A 20,779-nucleotide genomic window follows, 5' to 3' on the forward strand; every position below is an offset into this window, starting at 1 on the left:
AGGGTACAGTATGTGCTCTCACATTAAGAGGTTTATGTCAGGTTTCTATCAGACTGAAGTCTAATGGAGGAGAGCAAATCTTTGCAGAGGAGTGACACATTCTCAAATGGAGTCCTGGTGGAGCAGCAGTCAGATGGCATCTGTCTGATGCCTGAATGGCCCTTTTAGAGACCCTCCCCACACTTTCAATTACAGCCTCTGCAATCATAGCTGTCACTTACAGGGATGACACATAAGTGTGTGTGTGTGTGTGTGTGTGTGTGTGTGTGTGTGTGTGTGTGTGTGTGTGTGTGTGTGTGTGTGTGTGTGTGTCAGACCAGAAGCTGCAGCCCTGTCTCGTGAATCTCTTTTGACTTTGCGTCACTCTTGGTGAGCTCACGAGTTCACACCTGGTCACGATCAGGAGGATGAGCCTGTCTGATCAAACCAAACACTCTCTGGATATGTAGAACGCGACAGCCTTAACATCCAGGGATTCCTAAACTCCACAAGTCTGTGTGAGATGAGGAGTGACAGTGCAGCGCATCTAATTAATGAGGGCTAATGGGCAGGGATCAATTGTTCACAATTAAAACCTGATACCTGATCATCATCGACTGTGACTGGAAATCAATCAATGACTTGTTGGTTGTCAGAACTGATGACTGCATAAGTAACGTGTCAGTCATTTGTAATCCTTTGTGAATGGTTTGCTAATGATTTAAATGGTAGAAATAAGACTTGTCAGTAATACCCTGATAAAAAAGTAAAATCAGAATAATTATCTTGAACCCAAAAAACCCCTTACTTTTTATGTTATTACCAGAGACAAAGCCTCACTTAAACTTATGTCCAAATTCATTGTTCTTTGCTGATTTTAAATTTACTGCAGGAAGCCATGACAGAGTTGTATCTTAATAATTCTTGATCCGTAATGTTCCAGATATTCTCATTATTCTGTGGTCACTGCTATGCATTCAATATTTTCTTCATAATGACAGTTCAATGCAGAAAGAGTGTTTACTGCCACTACAAACTGGGCAAGAAGTAAACAACAAGGACACTAGTAGAGTATTTGTATCAAGTACATTGATCTTCAAAACGAAACTCTAAAACTACTTTGCACTCAAACTATACCTTTACACTGCAATACTTTAGTAAATTGGTAAGTGGTACATCTGGACTATTACACTACGTGTATAGGTTTACTGCAGTGCACCTCAGGTTAAATGAATCATAACTTGCTGCACACCTGTCAGTTCACTTCCAGTACAGTTCATAGTATTTGCAGTACAAAATGAGAGTTGAAGGTGACATGACTTTAATAAACTTTGTGGGTGACCTTAAACCATGATATACTGATGTACACTACTCGTACATTGGTATCTATACACTTGGTTCATAAAGTATACACTGGAAATATACTAGAACTTTAAGTAAATGTACTTAATGTTAGTGTATGGTGAGTGCTGTAAATGTTTAGTAATTTTAAAAATTGTATTTAAAAGACTGGTGCTGCTGTGAAGCTTTGATATACTATGACTATACCAGTGCTCCTTCTCATGGAGTGCTCTATCCATCCTACCCTCCTCCAACCAGCCAGCAGCTAGTGAGACCACAACGGTTCATCCTCCTGGGAGTACCTCAAAGATGATGAGGATATAGACGCCAGTCAGGATGATCCCGGCGATGGCCACCTGAGTCTCCACGCTGACATAGAGCGACTGGTGGGTCATGGATAACGGCACCACCTCATTATCCTGCAGGAAGGCCTGGACTGTGATGATGACGGGGTCACTGTGAGGGATACAGCACTCGTTGTTGACTGGTTCAATGAAGCTGCAGCACAGACGCTTCATCCGAAACGTAAACTTTGCCTTTCGAGCGTGAAGAAATGTCTTGATTTCACAAAGACTTTTTTTCCCTCCTCCATCACTTCTTCAGAAAGCAGGAGGAGCCAGCCACGTAAATTTAGCATGAGGCTAACAACATCCCAACCGTCCAAGTCTGCATCATCCAGCCGTATAGGCTCAGTAATCCACAAACACTTACATTTCAAAATCAAGCTACCTGTCTGCTTAAGGGCTCGTTCATTATAGCACCAAATCAGAAGTGTGAGCTCGACTCTTTGTAAATGGACATTTTTGTGCAGTGTCGCTGTTGTGTCATTCCTGAAGCTCTTGTTAGTTGTCATTCACAATTAACGTCAAGCTAAACACACCGGGTCGGCTCTTTCTGTATTCTGAAGTCACAAAAAAGTGATGCGGGAGGGAAAAAGGCCCAAACACCTACCTGTGAGTACCTGAAAGGCAAGTAATACGTTTTGGTATCACGTTCAAGTCCAAATGGATGCTAAAACCAACACATTCCAATCCATGTTCTGGGTACCTGCTGAGCATCTCAAAGGTTTTTGTCAACAAAATTTGGTCGCTTCGTTCGCTGTGTAGAGGAATGGTCCAATTATGAATCACCTGATCACAAAAAAAAGATAAAATGTTTTAAAACTTGGCACTTTGCACACACAGAAATGATGGAAATGTGTAACACGCAGAGGTTCTCACCTGCTGAGTCCTCCGCCTCCTTTGTCCCGGAGGGTCGGTCTGCTCCACCTGGATCAGGATGTACTCCTGGTTGGTGAGGTCCACCATCCCTCCAGTGAAAGGACCTCCCACCTGTAGCTTTAGCAGTGCGTTGTCTTGGAAATCTGTCAGGTTCATCGCTGTGAGACGCAGGACGTCAAGAGAATAATGTGCATAGAATGAAGGTATTTGTCTGCATGTTCTCCCTGTTCCTGTGTGGGTTCTCTCTGGTACTCCAGCTTCCTCCACAGTCCAAAGACATCAAGAGGGGACCAGGTTAATCCAGACTCTAAATTGACCGTAGGTGTGGCTGGGAGAGCCAATGGTTGTCTGTCTCTATGTGTTGGCCCTGCCATGGACTGGTGACCCGTCCAGGGTGAACCCCGCCTCTCACCTGAAGGCTGCCGGGATAGGCTCCACCCCCCCACACCCCCCGTGACCCTTAACAGGATAAGTAGTAGAGCGATGTATAATGAATGTATTTGTGTCTTTGACTGGTATCCTTTTTTCAAATCACTGTATGTCTGATTTATTTGACCTAAAACCTGTTCTTTTTTTGGCGCTTAGATGATGATGAGGAAAGGATACAGAAGCTCTCCGTTGAAGAAACGGCCAGCATCCTCCAAGGGTTGTCTCGGTCTGGATACATGCTGAAGAACAGCTGCAACCAGAGTAAAGTCAATAGTGTCATTCATTCCACACAGTTAATGCCCAAGACTTCACAAAAATGTGCAGTGAATGCAGTATGCCTTTGTCTTGTGGTGTCACAGTCTCAAAGTGGGGGAAAGCTACCGCGCAATCGATAGGGTGAGTTAATCCACTTACACTGCAGAGAACTACAATCGTAAAGATGGTGGCGACTTTGGAGACTCTCAAGCAGCATCTGGGACAAAAAAGAAGATGATGCTTTGTTTGCAGCATAGGGATGGCTCATTACTACACATTGTTTAGTACAAGTTGTTGGTCAAAGCTTGTTTCAGGTTGAGTAGGTCAAGAGGGGTTGTAGTTCAAGAACAGGCCAGGTGTGACAAGTCCCCACAGCTCATAGACCTCAGCTTACATACTGACGGAGCTTGGGCAACATTTAGGAAAACCATAAACTAATCCAATCCAAGAGAAGTCGCCTCACCTCACGCTGCTGGCGAGTCTGAAGCTGAGATTGTCCAGATGGTCATTCTTGTCTGAGGAGCTGGAGCGGGACAAAGAGAGACTGGTGACCTCGCTGCCCAGCCGGAACCTCCTCTCCAGGTCCAGGGAACTGTTGTTGTCCCAGGGCTCCTCACCTCCGTAGTAGCTGGGGTCATGTAGGGTCATGTAGGTTATACTGGAACAGAATCAGCGCCATCAGACCTCTGGTATCCATGACTTCAGACACACAAGCTGTGGATGTAGGCTGGCTAGTGCCAATACTACTGAGCAGTTAAAATATCGGCTAGTAAAGGGAAGATCCATCGTAGTAAACTAACATCTGGATCAGAGTACGAGGCCTGTTTTGTCTTTCATGGCACCACCGTGTCAAGCTAAGCCATAAAAGTCTAGTCCTGTCTTGGACGAGAGACATGCAATACCACAGGTGTGATCCTGACCAATCAGTGTATGTTGTTGTTATACCATCACCTGCCGCCATCGTGACCAAGTGCAGGCACATAGGTGGTCAGGGAGTGTAAATCATGGCTACCACGGCAGAAGCGCAGTGTGTGATGCTAGCAGTCGTGTTCTCAGAGAAGAAAAAGAAAAGACAGAACAAAACGACTGTGAATGCATTCCTCTGTCTCACAAAGAGGACGAATGAGCTGTCTGTCCTTCACAAAGAACCCGAGGTGGGGATGTAAGGATATTTAATGAATATTAGCCAAGTTATCAAAATGTTAGCAAGCAGAAAGACCCTGGATTGACAATGTGGTGTGTGTGTGTGTGTGTGTGTGTCAGCATCATTGTTGTATCCTACTGCTCAGCATCAGGATAGACACTGTTGACGTCAGTCAGGGTGCCAGACAGGCCGGAGGATGCAAAAATCCCCACATGCATCGGGATTATGGTGCCGTTTGGTAAAGATACAAAGCAAAGTGGATGCAGCCTGGATTTTCTCACACTGCAAGAACATTCATGATTGGGCCTCAGGCTTCAAGAAACCTGGCTGTAGTTCACAGACATCCATGGGAGCCTATGGAGATCAGGTCACTGAGTTGAGGTAAGGAATGGGCTCACCTGTCGTCCTGAGAGAATCTCAGCAGAGGCGACCGCTCGCTAATGTTGGCTGAAGTCGTTTTCCCTCTGAGAAAATTAACCACGCTGAAACTGTGCCTGAAACAACACCAGGGAACACAACAGGTTGAAAGAAGGAAAATAAAAATGTGTTCCCTAGAATTTCTAAGAAAGGTGAACTTTGACCCCGGCAGGGCCTTCAGCTGTCACAGTCAGGGGAGAAGCAGCGCCCCCAGCCCACTGGTGTCAGAGAGGTGGGTGAGCAGCTGGCAACACACCTCCAGAGATGATTACAGTGCCTTTTGACACCCTGATGTGTCACTCTATCCCTGGGCTGCTGCCCTCAGGGGCGTCACAGCTGGGTCTCCACACACACACACACACACACACACACACACATAGAGGCATCCTTGTACTTATATCTTTGAGAGGACTTTCACTGACGTCATACATTCCCGAGCCCCTCATCCTAACCCTAACCATCTCAACTCACTGCCCGACCCTAACCTTGACCCTAAATCTAACCAGAACCTGATTCTAACCTTGACCCTAAATCTAACCAGAACCTGATTCTAACCTTGACCCTAAATCTAACCAGAACCTGATTCTAACCTTGACCCTAAATCTAACCAGAACCTGATTCTAACCTTGACCCTAAATCTAACCAGAACCTGATTCTAACCTTGACCCTAAATCTAACCAGAACCTGATTCTAACCTTGACCCTAAATCTAACCAGAACCTGATTCTGACCTTGACCCTAAATCTAACCAGAACCTGATTCTGACCTTGACCCTAAATCTAACCAGAACCTGATTCTAACCTTGACCCTAAATCTAACCAGAACCTGATTCTAACCTTGACCCTAAACCTAACCAGAACCTGATTCTAACCTTGACCCTAAGCCTAACCAGAACCTGATTCTAACCTTGACCCTAAATCTAACCAGAACCTGATTCTAACCTTGACCCTAAACCTAACCAGAACCTGATTCTAACCTTGACCCTAAGCCTAACCAGAACCTGATTCTAACCTTGACCCTAAATCTAACCAGAACCTGATTCTAACCTTGACCCTAAATCTAACCAGAACCTGATTCTAACCTTGACCCTAAATCTAACCAGAACCTGATTCTAACCTTGACCCTAAATCTAACCAGAACCTGATTCTGACCTTGACCCTAAATCTAACCAGAACCTGATTCTAACCTTGACCCTAAATCTAACCAGAACCTGATTCTAACCTTGACCCTAAATCTAACCAGAACCTGATTCTAACCTTGACCCTAAATCTAACCAGAACCTGATTCTGACCTTGACCCTAAATCTAACCAGAACCTGATTCTAACCTTGACCCTAAATCTAACCAGAACCTGATTCTAACCTTGACCCTAAATCTAACCAGAACCTGATTCTAACCTTGACCCTAAATCTAACCAGAACCTGATTCTAACCTTGACCCTAAAACCAAGTCTTGACCTTCAAACGGCCCTTTGAAGATGTGAGGACCGGCTAAAATGTCCTCACTTTCCAAAAATGTCCTCACTCTGTTGGTTAATTACATATTCTAGTCCTCAATATGTAGCAAGTAAAAGAACACACACACACACACACACACACACACACACACACACACACACACACACACACACACTTGTTTGATACATTCTCTGATCATCTACTATCTCTCTTCTTTTTACAGCTGTTGTTCTTTAGATAAACTAAAAGCGCCACTACGTCTTGTTCGTTATTATCTGGTCATCAAGCCCCGTCGTTGTCTCAGTAATTACGAGGAAACATTAGAGACACTGTGAGACATGTTACGTAATAGAATATCGACCCACTGGGGCCCAAACTGTTGGATAGAAATCTTTTTTAAAGTTAAAGCCCCAACCCCTCCCTAACCCCCAACCCCCAACCCCCTCTGCTAATCTTATAATCCCAAAGCTTGTCAAAATGCCTGGAAGCTTTCACACAGTCTGAGGACAACGCAGAAAGCACTTTTGTTTCATATTATCAATATTTTTGGTAACACTGTACAATAAAGGGACGTACATAACCCTCAGCGCTCGCTTACAAGAGTACTGAAGCATAATTAACCAGGTATTAATGCTTTTTGTGACCCTTGTGGTGAAGTGGGGGACACTTCACCCTAAACCTCCCCAGCTTTTTGCGTCGTTGGTGTAGCCTGTAAAGCTAACATGAACGCCTTCAGTCAGTCAGTTAGTTTGTGTGTTTTATTACCTTTTTTGTGTCGTTACTAATGTGCTGTTGCGTTAAAGTGTAATTTTCTCTGTTAAAAATTGGTCGATTGTTGCATGAGAGCGTGAGGCCGGCTGTAACAGTTCTGGAGCCACATGGTTCATTGACAGACTTCACTACTCACTTATCAACTTGTTTTTGATGACTGACATCATTCACGAATTCATAAATTCCTATGCCTGCTTCTCCAAACACATTCCCAGACAGTAACGTGCTTTGAATCGGTGGATGGGGCGAAAGGTGTTGGATAAATTACTAGGTTAGAGTGGGGAAGTCTGCCACAGTAATCCTTTTCAACACTCTTATACAACTATAAAGAGAGTTTCTGGAGACCGAACGATGTTTCCACCCCTCCCCTCTACCTGGCGCAGCGCTGATCCTTCCCCCCTCGGTGGGACTTGGCAGGGAGATTGTCAGTGTGAAGGATACTCAGAGGATATTGAGCTCAAACAGAAGAAAAGGGAACTAAATTTAGAAGTTAGTGCACAGTATTTTTAGAATATTGTAACACTGACCGGTAAAGAAGTATTTCTGAGTTTAACAAGTTAAAATTTGACCTCCTTTGTCAAAATGTCATTCACCTTTCTTCAGTTGTGTGGCGCAATTACTAGTTCATTATTTATTTTGAAAAGACGGTCCATCAGTAAGTCTTAGAAGCTGCATTAACTGCAGATGCGGCCAGTTTAAGGTCGTTAAAATAAATGGGTCTCTTGTGCTGTGAAATGCTGCGCTCTCTTCCTCAGCTGGTTGCTTGTTTTGTGTTATTCTGCTGTTGTATTTTTGTTTGCAATTGCAGGGAACTTTGCAGCGAGAGGCGTGAGAGTGAATCAAAACAGTAACTTGAGCATGAATGGCTGAGCATGAAAGTGTATTGCATTCAGCTGAGGAAAAAATACCTTTTTTCTGGATGAATGAGGATTGTTTTCATGTAAATAAATATATTTCTGCCTTGTTTTAGTTAATTAACAGGAGTTTTCATGAAAAATAATTAAAGCCCATTTTTTTTTAGATATTGAAAAAAGACAAGGGTGTTTGTCCAAATGAATTCATTTTCCAAATGAATTCATCATTTTTTTAATTTGGAAAAAGAGGGGTGTTTTGTTTTTGAGAGTTTATGAATCTTCTGAAATAGATTTTTTTCCCCTCAACAATATTCCTCTAGATTTCTACTAAAATAAAGAATAAGATGCAAACAATAATCAAGATACCTGAAGGTAAATCGTTTGAATGTTCGTAGATGCCCGTCTTTGACACTCGTTTGGTCCCACAGAGCCGGTCAGACTAGCTGACAGCTTCCAACACCATAACGTCTCTCCTAGTCTGGGTCAAAACCATCTATGCTGCTTATTTTGTTACACTTATTTTGCTTTTATTGCACAGAAATTGCTGTACATGCAGCAGGTGAACAGGTGTTGCCGCTATATTAAACTCAAATTACTCCAGAGTTAATGTCACTGCGTGAGTGTTGATTCTGTTTTCAGCTGGGTTTTCAACCAGCAACCAGCCTTCAAATGGATGCTTGACCTCATCAGCGGAACCCTTTTCAGTTTTATCTTTTGTGTGCTTGTATTGTTTTTCTACCCTGCCTCTCTTCTGTATTGCGTCTGAGATCACGTCTCTCATCTTGTGAGATGACCCTCCCCCATCACCCTCACCTAACTCTCTTTTGTTCAGTTTTGTGTGTGTGTGTGTGTGTGTGTGTGTGTGTGTGTGTGTGTGTGTGTGTGTGAAACCAAACTCACAGCAGGAGACACAAGTATCAGTTGTAGGTCACTCGTCATCATGTGCAACTTTGACTTTGACTTTGTGCAGGAAGCAAAACATAACGTCACAGCCACGGGCTTGAGATTAGCACCCCACCCTTCCAACCCCAGCCCCAGGGCCTGAGTTATGGCCCCACACAGCCACACACACACACACACACACACACACACACACACACACACACACACACACACACACACACACACACACACACACACACACAAAGTCTTTTGTGCATGAATGTTCATACTTTTCGAGGAAATCGCGTGTTTTCCACGTATGTTCATATCCCTGGAAGACGGGGTGTGGAATGCGCTTCTGCACGTGTGATTGTCAGTCTGCTCATATTATTGCTCCCAGGGTAACGTGATGACGAGGGGAGGAGGTGAAACTCTTTTCTTGAACTACACTCTCATATCTGAGACATGAATTTAATTAAAACACAACCCCTCACCCAGCTGGTTGTTTTGGCTACTTGGAGGCATCGCCTTTACACAGCCAGTATTGGCTAGTTAGCATCCATCATGAGAGCTGAGAGAGTCAACCAAAACAAAAACCATGAGCTGAAAAATGTTCTGAACATATTTGAGAGAGAAGTGCTCTCCTACCCGTCCTCTTGTCGTACAGGGACAAAGCCCTCAGTGTGGATGACACACTGTCCTGACGGCAGGACCGCCGACTGCTGCAGCTTCTGGGTGTCTCTCCTCTCTGAGATGCCCTGCAGCAGCCGCAGCTCCCCAAAGTTCCCTGCAACGGCCTCCGGTGACCTCAGGCTGTTCCTGCCCTGATGGCCCTGGGCGGTCGCCTGAGACATCTCCATCTCCAGATTGGTTTTGTTCTCCAAATACATGGTGACTCTGCTGCTGGACAGAATAAAGAAGCAGAGGTTTGTTGGGTATCACAAAACTGCACCATCAGGAAAGGCCTTGTCACTTTTAAATCATTGTGAAGAATTTTCCAAGCAGCTGCCTGTTTATTTATCCAACATGTATGGAGTGATATTAGGGTCTATTTGTTTTTGCAGCCTGGAAACTACAATTCTAATATTGTAATTATATCTGTGTCTTTTGCTCTCATATGTTTAGCTACCAATTGCTAACTTCTCCATCTGCTACATAGACTGTATAAAAAAAACTTGGTATGTCCAACAGCTAGACGCCATTGTACAAGAGCCTTAAACCTGCACCCTTTCTAATGGCCAGCTGGGGGTGACCTGAGTGGCTGTAAGTCCAGGAAAAAGTCCACTTGTGTGGATGTCTGTGAGGAAATTAGCCCATGCTTAAGTAAATTGTGGTCACATGTAGAGCGAGCTAGACCTCCCACTCCACGCTCCGCTCCAGCTGCACCGTACAAACCCCCACCCGCCAGGGCTTAAACTGTAAGACTGTACCCGAGAACATGTGATAGGAGCTGGAAACTTCTTGGTTCACTCACTTTGCAGGGATTGGTTGTTTTCCCTTAACTGTAAGTCATAGTTTACCACAGGGATGAGATGTATTTCTAGGCTGACTGAATTAGCATCACTAAAAACAAAAAAACAGGACGTTTACGTTGGATTTCTGTCGTCCTTTTTTAATCGTGGAAAAGCCGTCCTGTGACAAACGTAAGATTTTGAGACCAAAACGTTTGGTTCAGCAAGATAATCTCACAGACGAGCACCATTTATAAGGTTGCTGAAGCTAAAATAACGCTATGAATGAACTTCCTTGTGGTCCAACAGCTTCTTTCACAAATCCTTCAACAAGCTCATTGAGCCTCATGGTAGCAAGCGCGTGTTTGAAGACACATAAAAGGTTCCACTTTAATCTGTTTGTATTCCCTGAAGATTGTGTGAACCACTGACCTTATTTCAGGCATTTTACCAAAATCCCATTTGAGAAGGAAGCTGCAGGATCAGCAATTCCAACTTATGGCTGAGTTTTAGGACTTAGCACCATGTAGACTGAGACGTATCACATTGACAACTGAGGTTTTTTTGTTAGTGTTTTTAAAAAAAATCCTTTTCATCCATTTTCCACTGCTTATCCTGTTAATGGTTGGGGGGGGGGGGGCTGGAGCCTATCCCAGCAGCTTTCGGGCGTGAGGCGGGGTTCACCCTGGATGGGTCACCAATCTTTCCATACACCTAACAAAGATTTCCCCATATCTTTGATGCATAATAAAATGCTACAAGTGAAGTGAGTGTGCCACAAAACCGAAATATTCTCAAGAAAATCAAACGAACGGAATCCTTTGCTGTCAGCAGACAGAGACAAACCCCGGGTCCTCAGTGCTTTGGGACTGACTGAGAGCTGGAAACATCCCCCAGCACATCGCTACCTTTGATAGCGGGAGAAAGCACATCACATGGAGGAAATCCACACAAAGGCATAAATTCCCAGCAGAATCAACTTTTGGTGGGCGGAACCATCATCCATGACCATGTCACTACTGGTCACTACGGGATAAGTCGAGCTACATTCTCACTCTAACAGCTGCACAAGTCAAGTGGTTGTGTGTCAGTAGCAAAGTCCTGATTACATATCAGCTTTGATGATTTGAAAAGCTGAAGCGGTAAGTTTGTTTTGTTTGTTTTTTCCATTTTTCTTAAATCAAATGTTTGCACTACAAATGAACTTTGGAACTTTTCTCATCAACTTGCGTGAATGACATCGTCTCTTCCCGATGAGTGCAGGTCACTACGTTCTCTTCCCAGCAGCAGAAAGAAACAGGGAGGCCACAAAGATCCAGCTGTTTCACGCGCGCAGGCGATAAGGACGCTGATTATAACCTCATCTCTTGTTGTGCAGACGGGGAAGCCAACGTGAGGAGCACAGCTGAGTGAAGGACAGCAGCTCAGGTCAGTGGATCAGGGCGCCTCCGGAGCACGTGACCCTCGTCAACACAAAGGCCACTATGAATTTGACAGGATTACTGCTCCTATGAAAGGCAGGAACTGGAGCTCACGTGTGACATTTGAGCTCTGAGCGATAAGACCTCCAAGCACTACAGTTCTTTGAAGAGGCGATGCGGAGTCAAGCAACTGATCCTGCAAAACATCTGCAGGAACTGACAGAAATAAGTTCTTAACGAGGGCCTGGGGGGGCACTCACACACGTTTACTGTTTACAGACACAAAACTCTCTAAATTACATATTGATGGATCTCGAATTCATGAATGATTTTTTTTCTGGCTGATTTCACAGAGTTTTGCAACACTGCACACAACAGCCTTGCCCAATACTTGCGATGTGCCTCATCAGAGCGAAGAATGACCCTTTTTATATGGCGTCCCACCTGTGGGCTGTGTGTGCAGCGAGGAAGACAAACTGCTGTCTTTCCACTGCAGTTAATTGTCTTTAAACACGAGTGAAACTATACAGGGGAGGAAATAACCACTGTAACAGACCGTGTTACCGTGATACGTCCAGGATGGGTCTTTTTTCTTTTCTCTTATTGCAGTTTTTGGTGAAGTATTCAATCTAAAACCCAGTAAAACTGTGTTTTCCCTCAATTTTCCAGCCATTTTGATTAGTTTATACATTAAAGGGGTTAGGAGGTGTTTTTTAATCTGCCACAGAGCAGGATGACGCTGAGGTAAATCCCCTCCGTTAGCCACTAACACACAAATGAAATGATTCACCTCATCAGTGACCCTTTATTTTGTCCTCGTAAAAAGAGAAAAGATGAAACTTACCTTGATGGATGTGATAGAGGCACCGGCAATGATGGTGATGATGGTGATGATGGTGATGATAGAAAGAACACTAATGGGTGAAGTGATGATGGTCAAGTTTGTGCTGTTAAAACAATCCAGCAGTGAAGATCGGAGGTATTAATCGAAGCTGGCCGTCCCGGTGCCGATGCAGGCGGGACTGATAGAGTGAGAGCGTCCAAGGTGTTCCTGCTCCTCTCTGGTGCTGCCCAGAAACCCAGGGAGATTGTCCTGAGCAGTGTGGCTCTGGAGGAGGAGGAAGAGGAGGAGGAGTGGTAGTGGTGCTAGTGATGATGATGATGGTGGTGGTGCCGCTGGTGGAGAGGAGGAGGGGGGAGTGGCACAGTTTTCTCTCCACTAATGGCTGCTTAACAGAAAACTTTCCCATTCAATCATTCTCCTCCCTGCGTAACCCCCCCCCCCCCCCCCCCCCACCGATCCACCGGATCCTCCTCCAGCGCTCCCAATCCACTGATGAAAGAACCGTTTCAGTTCAACTAAACAATTGTGCTCATTACATTCTTACAGATTTGTTCTATGTGATGGTAAATTAAGGACATTTTCATGTGAATAAGTTCAAGTTCCTGAACTTGAGTTTGGGACTAGAAATATGTCGGTTCTAATTAGTTTGGGGATTAATGTGAGATTCATGTGGGAGAGCTGGTGAGAGTAATCCTGTCTCTCTCCGAGATGAGTCAACTCACAGATTTGAGGTGGAGAAAGGTCAGACAGGTCAGACACAGAGAAAACTCTACCCCCTCCCCCCGCTGCAGCCACCACAGAAGAATTTTCTCTTTCATCGTCTGATCTTATATCTCTGGGTGAGTTTGAAAGCACTATTTTTAAGATGATGATGATGATGATGACGATGATGACGACGACGATGACGACCACACCAAATTTGTGGTCCGAATTTCTTTTATGATGAAATAAGTTGCGGTTCTTTGTGCAGACGCCTGCTCAAAGTGGGGGGTTTTGTGCGGCTGTCGGGCAGGATGTGAGGAGGTTAAGCCAGATTTATTTGAACAAGGTCAAAAGGTCAGGTCAAGTCAAATCACCGAGACTTTTTTTTTTTTTTTTTTTAATTTATAGCACATTTTAAAACAGGAGAGCTTTTCTGTTAGAGAAGTTCAAGTCCGCCAAGGACAACTCACAAGGTGAAAGATACAGGTAATTGTTTTGTTACGTTGAAGGGATCCTCCCAACACTGAGCGGGTCCTTCCTGGACACCTGCTACATCCCTCCTCCAAGTTTGGTCAAATTCAGCTGCATAGTTTTGGCTGCAGACAGACAGGCAGACAGACAGACAAAAAAAACAAAAAAACTGGTGGTAATCATTGGCTTCATCCTCCATTATGTGGAATTTATTAAATACCGAAAGAAAAAAAAAAGCACCATAAATAAATGATGAAGCTGCAGCCCATCATACATTCCAACTTTAGTCATAATTCCAGCGCAGCTAAAGGCTAAACTCTTCTCTCTCTTTCAGAAGTCACAGGAACAACTCACTCTAAGAGGTGAGATCATATTTTAGGATTTGGGGTGAACCGTGACAAACTCCAGGCGCGTATCCTCATTCTAATCTTTTTCAAATACATTTTCATTTGGCCGGGGAGAAATGAGCAGATTAGGTTTTTAACCTGCTGTCATTCATGAGTAAAAACAGTGAAGCAGAATAACAAGACCTAAGAGGCTCCCACCACTAAAACATTCATAGATGAAAACGATCCCCTCCGGTCAACTTAGTAAAATCTGCCATTGAAATTCAATTTCATGGACTACAGTTTCTCCTCGAACGTATCTTTGTAGAAGGGTGATTACGATCTGTGGAACACTTCCACGTTTAAAAAGTGTAAAGAGGTCAGACAGGTCAGGGCAAGTGAATTTTTACACAATGGAAATCCCGTGCCTGCCCTTTTTACAGAAGAGGAAGAGGAAGAGTCTTTTTTTCTAAATTGCTTTTTTATCGTACTGATGCGATTCCCCATTTTGATGTGTCTAAAAGCATTTTTAGAATGACAAAATAATGTGTGTGTGTGTGAAGTGAATCAAACCAGAGATAAGAATATCGACTTCCCCAAAGTGGACTTTACAGCTGAGTGATCTGTGTCTGCAGCATTCCAGCTTCTGCCTGCTTGCTTCTTAGAAGCCAGCGAAAACAATGTTTGCTATTGAGTGAGCCGAGTCACCTGGTCTGGACTCACTGCTGCCTGTGACACCAGAATATGAAAGCTACACAGAGAAGATGTCCCGGGGTCAGACTCCACACCAGTCTTGTGGGACGATGTGAGATATAGTAATAAGAAGAGAGATCACATGCAGAGCAAGGAGAGGAGAGTGGCGCTCTGAGTGACGTCACGGGTCTCACACGCATCCCAGCTACGCTCAGAGAGGGAGGTTCATGCAGTCTTTTCCTGCCTCCAGAGATTATCCAGTAGATGTCAGTGGTTCTGCCCCTGTTTGTGGGACTGGGGTAGCGGTGCACTCTCAGTCCCGTGTGGTGATGACTTGATTATTACAAACTTCTTTTTTTTTCATTTTGAAAGAGTTTGGCAGACTTTAAACGCATTCAGACCGATTTGCTCGTCCCTGAGTTGCAGTCTTGTATTATTCCCGAAGGTAAAACAGCAACAGGCCAAGTTCTGGCACAAGCTGGGCTTGAAGGGAATGACGGGAGGTGTTCTGATTGGTTTAGTGATGTCACGCCAATTACACTTCTATGAATAATTAGGTGTCAAATGGCAGCCTCTTCACGCCATGGTTTGCGCTCTAATTACACACCCTCTAAACATCAAAATGAGGCCAAACAACCCTCGTAAGTACGGCGCTCACATGCCTCCACCCAACAACCGCCTGCTGCTGTACAACACTGAAATAGGGCCCGTCAGTATTTTCACATAGTAAAACATCCATCCATCCATCATCCATCCGTTCATCCATTTTCTTCTGCTTATTCTATTAAGGGTCATGGGGGGGTGGAGCCTATCCCAGCAGCCTTCAGGTGAGAGGCAGGGTTCACCCTGGACAGGTCACCAGTCCATCGCAGGGCCAACACATAGAGACAGACAACCATTCACACTCACAGCCACACCTACGGTCAATTTAGAGTATCAATCAGCCTCGTCCCCTCTTGATGTCTTTGGACTGTGGAGGAAGCTGGAGTACCAGAGAGAACCCACACAGGAACAGGGAGAACATGCAGACCCCCACAGGAAGATCCCGAGCAGGGACTCAAACCTGGAACCTTCTTGCTGTGAGGGGACAGTGAGGACCACTGCACCACCTAGCCGTCAAGAGTGATAACTACGACAAACGTCCAAATTTCATGGCCACTGGTGGGAATTCAGATTGGAAATAGATCAGCTGAGTTCTTCTCTCACCTGCCTCTCAGCTCCTCCCAGTCCGACTAACTGCCACAGATAAACTACTGTGCTACAGTTGAGAAAAAAAAAATCACAAGTTTTCATCTCAGCCAGAAGTCTGGAGTATTTAATCATATCACATGATCTGCATCAGCAGGTTGCCTGGCTGCTGATGGGCAGAAATGTCTTTTTGTCAGTTAATTCTTTCTGTGGTGCCAAATCAGCTGTGGAGCAGGTCTGGAACCATTCTGGTGAATTTAATTTAATCTAAAGAGACCCGACATTCCCTCGTGGGCAAACACTTGGTGACAGTGGTGATGAAGAGCAGAGGAAATGCCTTTTAACAATCCGAAAAGAAGACCTGGGCTTTCGGCAGGCAGCCATTTGCCCTGACTTTGTTCACTGTAAAAACCTGAGTGCAAATGAGAGTTTTAAAACAAGAGAGAGGGGACACACTGAAATGTTTGAGTTCCTTTCCCTCCTCAGACGTTGGCTCCGTTCGCCTCCACACTGTGATCACTCTCCCTCCCACTCTTCCCTCGCCGTCTACCTTTGATGAGTAGCCTCGCGCCGCTGCCTCGGTGACCTCCTTGGCTCAGCAGATATTTAATCAACCGGTTTAAGAGCAACAATGGCCAAATTCTTCATCGGGCCACTGGCACACCTGGCTCACTGCCAGGCCAAGTCATGGAGTCAATTCCCATACATCAGACTCCAAACATGGCCACAGGGACTTCAGAGGGGGTCTGAAGCTCAAGACCATTCAAGGAACACACAAAGGTCTCTGCGCTCATGGCTCCTCCCTCTTCGTTGATGCTGGCTCCTGCTTGACCTTTGAACTGGTGCAGTCAAACCTCTAGGATGAGAGTCAAATACCTGAGCTTTAGACCACTCCAGCTTCCCTCTGAGGTTCATCCCCTGAGGAAAAGCCCGTCTCTTGGCTCAAAAGATCATCGTGAGATTTCCTCTAGAAACACACAAGTCACAACGCTGCCAGAGAAAAACATATTTTTCAGAACGCTGAGATCAAAGTACACAAGCCACTCCAAATGTGGACTGTATAAGATGAGTGGACAACATCTATGTGTCAGCCACTGGGAGAGTGGCGAGGGGTGGCAGACAGGTCGCCATGGTAGCTACACCCTTGCATGCCCTGCTCTACTGTCTCTTTTATGCCTTCTTTGATGCATAACTCCATGTCACACATTTTATTTGTATTGGTGATCTCTGCTGTTTGGTCAAAGCTTCTCCTCCTGTTCATTTTCACTCCAAAAATTTGACCTGAGTACATTGAGACTCTGCCTCCCGCGGCAGGCCTGCTGACGGATGGCTCCCTCATCTGAGGGGGGGGGGGGGGGGGGGGGGGGGGGGGCAAGGCTCAATTCCAAATGAGATCATCACTGGTCGAGACCAAAAACTCAACAGCTACATGAAACTGCAGTAAGACACCAAGTGAAAGTTGGGTCATTTTGGGAACGCAGGTTTAACTGCTCTTGTAACCTCTCAGTAACGTCTCAGGCTCCATTTGAGCTCGGTTCGCTGAGACCGGCATCGCTAGAGCCCAGAAACTGAATCACAAGCAGCAAACGTGACCCAGAAACATAGAAAATGGGGGGGGGGTTGAAAAGTTGTTTCAGGCTGGTCCTTCTTGTATCTCCTGGTCTCCAGAATTCCATCTTAAAAGTGAGGCTTAAAGGAACAGCTGGAGAGCAGCTGGAAATTTCACATCGGTCATTGTGAACATTGAATTGCTCATCAGTTTCTGTTATGCATCACCTTTTCCAACTTTTTTTCTCCACTTCAAGCTTGGGATTAAACCTCAGGCAGGAACTCAAGAACAAAGAGCCCTCGTGTGAAATAACCAGAGCTGCTGAAACCTTGGCAGGAGATTCTGGGTCAGTGCACCTCTTCTACCATTTGGCTGAAAATGTATACAGTGGGAACTTAACTATGTTTATTGCTGTTAAAGGAAGCAATCGTGCACTCAGACTGCAGGGCTTCTGGCTGCTTTATGAAACCTAACAGACAACTCATAATCACAGATGAAGGAAACCGTTCATTCCTCGTCTCCACTCTCCTCTCTGCTCGCCTGAACTGTATTGAAAAGCACCTGACTCCCACCAGTGTAATGTACTTTGTGATTATCACTGAAAAAAACCCTTTAAGTCTACAAAGAATGCTAATGATTTCTAAGCCAAATCAAGCCTTCATAAAACAGATGCCCCCGCCTCCTCCCGCTCCTTTGAACTACTCGGAAATACACATGATTTTTACACGTGGGGCCATAGACGGCGCTTACACTCACGGGAGCTACTACAGCCAGATACACTAGGAGGAATGTGTAGTGGCGTCTTTGCATGAGTGAGTCGGGTCTTAACATCTTGACATCACACCACTTTTCCCAGCACGTGAAGGGGCTGCAGCCCCTAATGATGCCCGAGCCGTGATGGCAACAGAGGTAATTATGGGAAATTTCTTTGAGCCCACAGACCTGCAGACTAGCAGTGATGTCCGACCACGGGGCAGCACGCCACCTCTCCACAACCTCTGAGCCATGTGTTGAAGAGAGGATGGTAAACATGGAGGGAAGAAAAACAGGTTCAGATTTGGCGACAGCACCATTTGGTCCAAGGAGGACACCTGCAAAATGATTAAAAAAAAAAAAAATAGTGGGATCTCATGAGGCCCCTAAACCTTTCAAAAGCACAATGGATAATAAGAACCACCTCTGTCGAGAGTGCAGCGTCTGATTTACAGAACAGAAACAAACAGAACCCAGAGAGGGGATTATTAATTTGTGAGACTTGTTTTTTAAGCTTTCAGAGCTGAATGGGTGGCTCATTATTGGATAGAAATAAAAAGATTCAAAGACAAAAGAATCACAATGTTTCACTCTTTTATTATTTGTATTTATTAACAGAAATGTATTAACATTTAATAAGCAGGAATGAGACCTTTTGTGAATACATGGCACAATCATTGTATATACATTCTTTAAGGAGACAGTGCACAAACGTGGTGGGTGGGGCTAAATACAGGACTCCGTAAGGCTCGGACTGACGTGAGCCGAGTGAGAAACACTGACTTTAAGTTACAAATGTTTGTTTTGCTTTTTTTATAAAGAAACATGGCTATTACCAACAAACAAAAGGTAATACTACTGATTTGTCGCACGACCATTTCTATATACAAACTAGGGACAAGTGATTCACACAAACCAGAGGGGGTTCTACCACAGTGCTCAACTCTGTTACTGTAATAATGTACATCCTATGGAACACATTCACACGTGCCCTGGCTCAGCCCACCTTTTTAAAAGAACCCAAGTAAGAGCAAACCTTTCTCTTAAGGTTATAATGCTTTTAAAGCTGATTGCACATTTTTCCCCCACAGACGTGTGTGACTTAGTAGAATGCCTGTAGGAATGTGAGTCTTCATAGATATGATGAACGCAGTCTCTCTGTGGCAGCACCAAAATTCTTCCTGGACTCCTCCTTTCCGTGAAGGTCAGAGTTCAATGTCCCGTTAAATAGTCCTGCGTGGAGTCTGACGCGAAGGAGTCAGCGTCCTCGTTATCGGAGTCTTCGCTGCTGTCGTCGGCAGCGGGCTCCCCGGACAGGGCGATACGGGCGTAGTCGTCTGTGTCGATGGACTTGCAGAAGTGAATGGCGTATTTCAGCTTCTCCTCCAGCACCTGCTTACATGAATACCTGGGCAGCTTGAGCAGGAAGAAGCATGTGTAGGACTCTGGCAGGAAGTGGTCGGGGGGGTTGTACTTATCCAACACCTACAGAGAAATGATCAGAATAAATCACAGTTTGTTATGCAGCTTTCAGTACCATTCTAGTTTGGTATATAGGGAGGTACTCTTCTTGACTTCACTGCTTAGAATTATATATGAAGATGGACGCGACTCAGTGTGGTCAAACAAGTGTTAGCACAGCTAGTTCGTTTAGCATAAAGACAAGGGTTCACGGCTAGCACGTCTTTGTCCTCACGCTCCCTCTGACGCTGTCCCTCTCACTCCACACAAAAACTGAAGAATGAAAATGACAATCTGTGGTTCAACAAGCTGGGGTTTCTTGCCCCAGTACTGGCATGGTTGCCTAGCAACCTTACAGCAAGGGCAAGCATCTGGTCTTGAATATAGCCCAGCACATAACCCCTCAATACAGCTCACATTGTTTCTGGAGGTTGGATTATGTAATCAGGACAGCCGTTTCACAGGGATCTAAGCTAATCGTCTGCCATCGTGTTTGACAGTCAGATAATCGAATGTCCCACCCAAGCGTTTCTGGTCCTGGTCCTTTCATCTAAAGGTTTTGCTTGCTGCGATTCTTTACCAGCGAGAAACAAGTTTTGCATACCTGTTTTTTTTTTGTTTTGTTTTGTTTTTTGTCCTGATACCAAGTCTTCTGACATTGTCATCGAACTCTCAGCAAGAAAGTGAAAATGCATCTTTCCAACAACGTCAACTACTACCTACTTTTACATTTCTTACCTGCACAACAAAATCCCGCCCACGGAAGTCAGCAATGGTGCGAGGCAGACGTGTGCGACCCCAGACGAACCTGAGGAACAGGGACCTCTCTGTGTTGGAGAAGGACTCCATCACTTCCCAGAACCACTGAATGAGAGGCGCTGTTGGCTCCACCCCCTTATAGGTGGCCACCGACTTCAGCAGATGCAGCGGGATGTCTGGGCTTCCACACACCTGGACAGGAGGACACGTTTACTATCAAACTGGGACAAACATGGAGGCAAATTTACAACCTGACTGTGTGTTCGTCTCACCATAGTTTCCAGTTCATAACCGGTGAAAAGCGAAAGCAAAGGAACAGGAACGACTCGGGCCATTCCCTCACGCACCGCAGACACCTGCTCATCAAACTCATGGAGCCTGCAGGTGGAGGAGAGACAGTAGAGAGCGATGACA

General features: G+C 45.0%; 2 protein-coding genes across 4 annotated transcripts in view; both read right to left on the reverse strand.

The window, feature by feature from the left end:
• Positions 1-12,706, reverse strand: part of oca2 (oculocutaneous albinism II) — a 45,345-nt gene extending 32,639 nt beyond the window's left edge. Inside the window, exons 1-9 of the mRNA XM_086223490.1 lie at positions 12,464-12,706; positions 9,396-9,650; positions 4,767-4,862; positions 3,688-3,882; positions 3,384-3,441; positions 3,147-3,219; positions 2,541-2,698; positions 2,368-2,450; positions 1,623-1,776 (exon numbers count right to left, since the gene is read on the reverse strand). Of these exons, the coding sequence (XP_086079616.1) occupies positions 1,623-1,776; positions 2,368-2,450; positions 2,541-2,698; positions 3,147-3,219; positions 3,384-3,441; positions 3,688-3,882; positions 4,767-4,862; positions 9,396-9,637 (1,059 nt within the window). The 5' untranslated portion in view covers positions 9,638-9,650; positions 12,464-12,706. The remainder of the gene's footprint in view (positions 1-1,622; positions 1,777-2,367; positions 2,451-2,540; positions 2,699-3,146; positions 3,220-3,383; positions 3,442-3,687; positions 3,883-4,766; positions 4,863-9,395; positions 9,651-12,463) is intronic.
• A 6,029-nt stretch (positions 12,707-18,735) lies between these two features.
• Positions 18,736-20,779, reverse strand: part of herc2 (HECT and RLD domain containing E3 ubiquitin protein ligase 2) — a 47,958-nt gene continuing 45,914 nt past the window's right edge. For all 3 annotated transcript variants that reach the window (XM_086224914.1, XM_086224912.1, XM_086224911.1), the window contains exons 89-91: positions 20,638-20,743; positions 20,345-20,557; positions 18,736-19,630 (exon numbers count right to left, since the gene is read on the reverse strand). In XM_086224914.1, the coding sequence (XP_086081040.1) occupies positions 19,358-19,630; positions 20,345-20,557; positions 20,638-20,743 (592 nt within the window). In that variant the 3' untranslated portion in view covers positions 18,736-19,357. The remainder of the gene's footprint in view (positions 19,631-20,344; positions 20,558-20,637; positions 20,744-20,779) is intronic.

This window comes from Aulostomus chinensis, chromosome 14, assembly GCF_037954235.1.
Source record: "Aulostomus chinensis isolate RoL2024-O1b breed Wild chromosome 14, RoL_Achi_v1.0, whole genome shotgun sequence".
Classification (NCBI taxonomy): domain Eukaryota; kingdom Metazoa; phylum Chordata; class Actinopteri; order Syngnathiformes; family Aulostomidae; genus Aulostomus; species Aulostomus chinensis.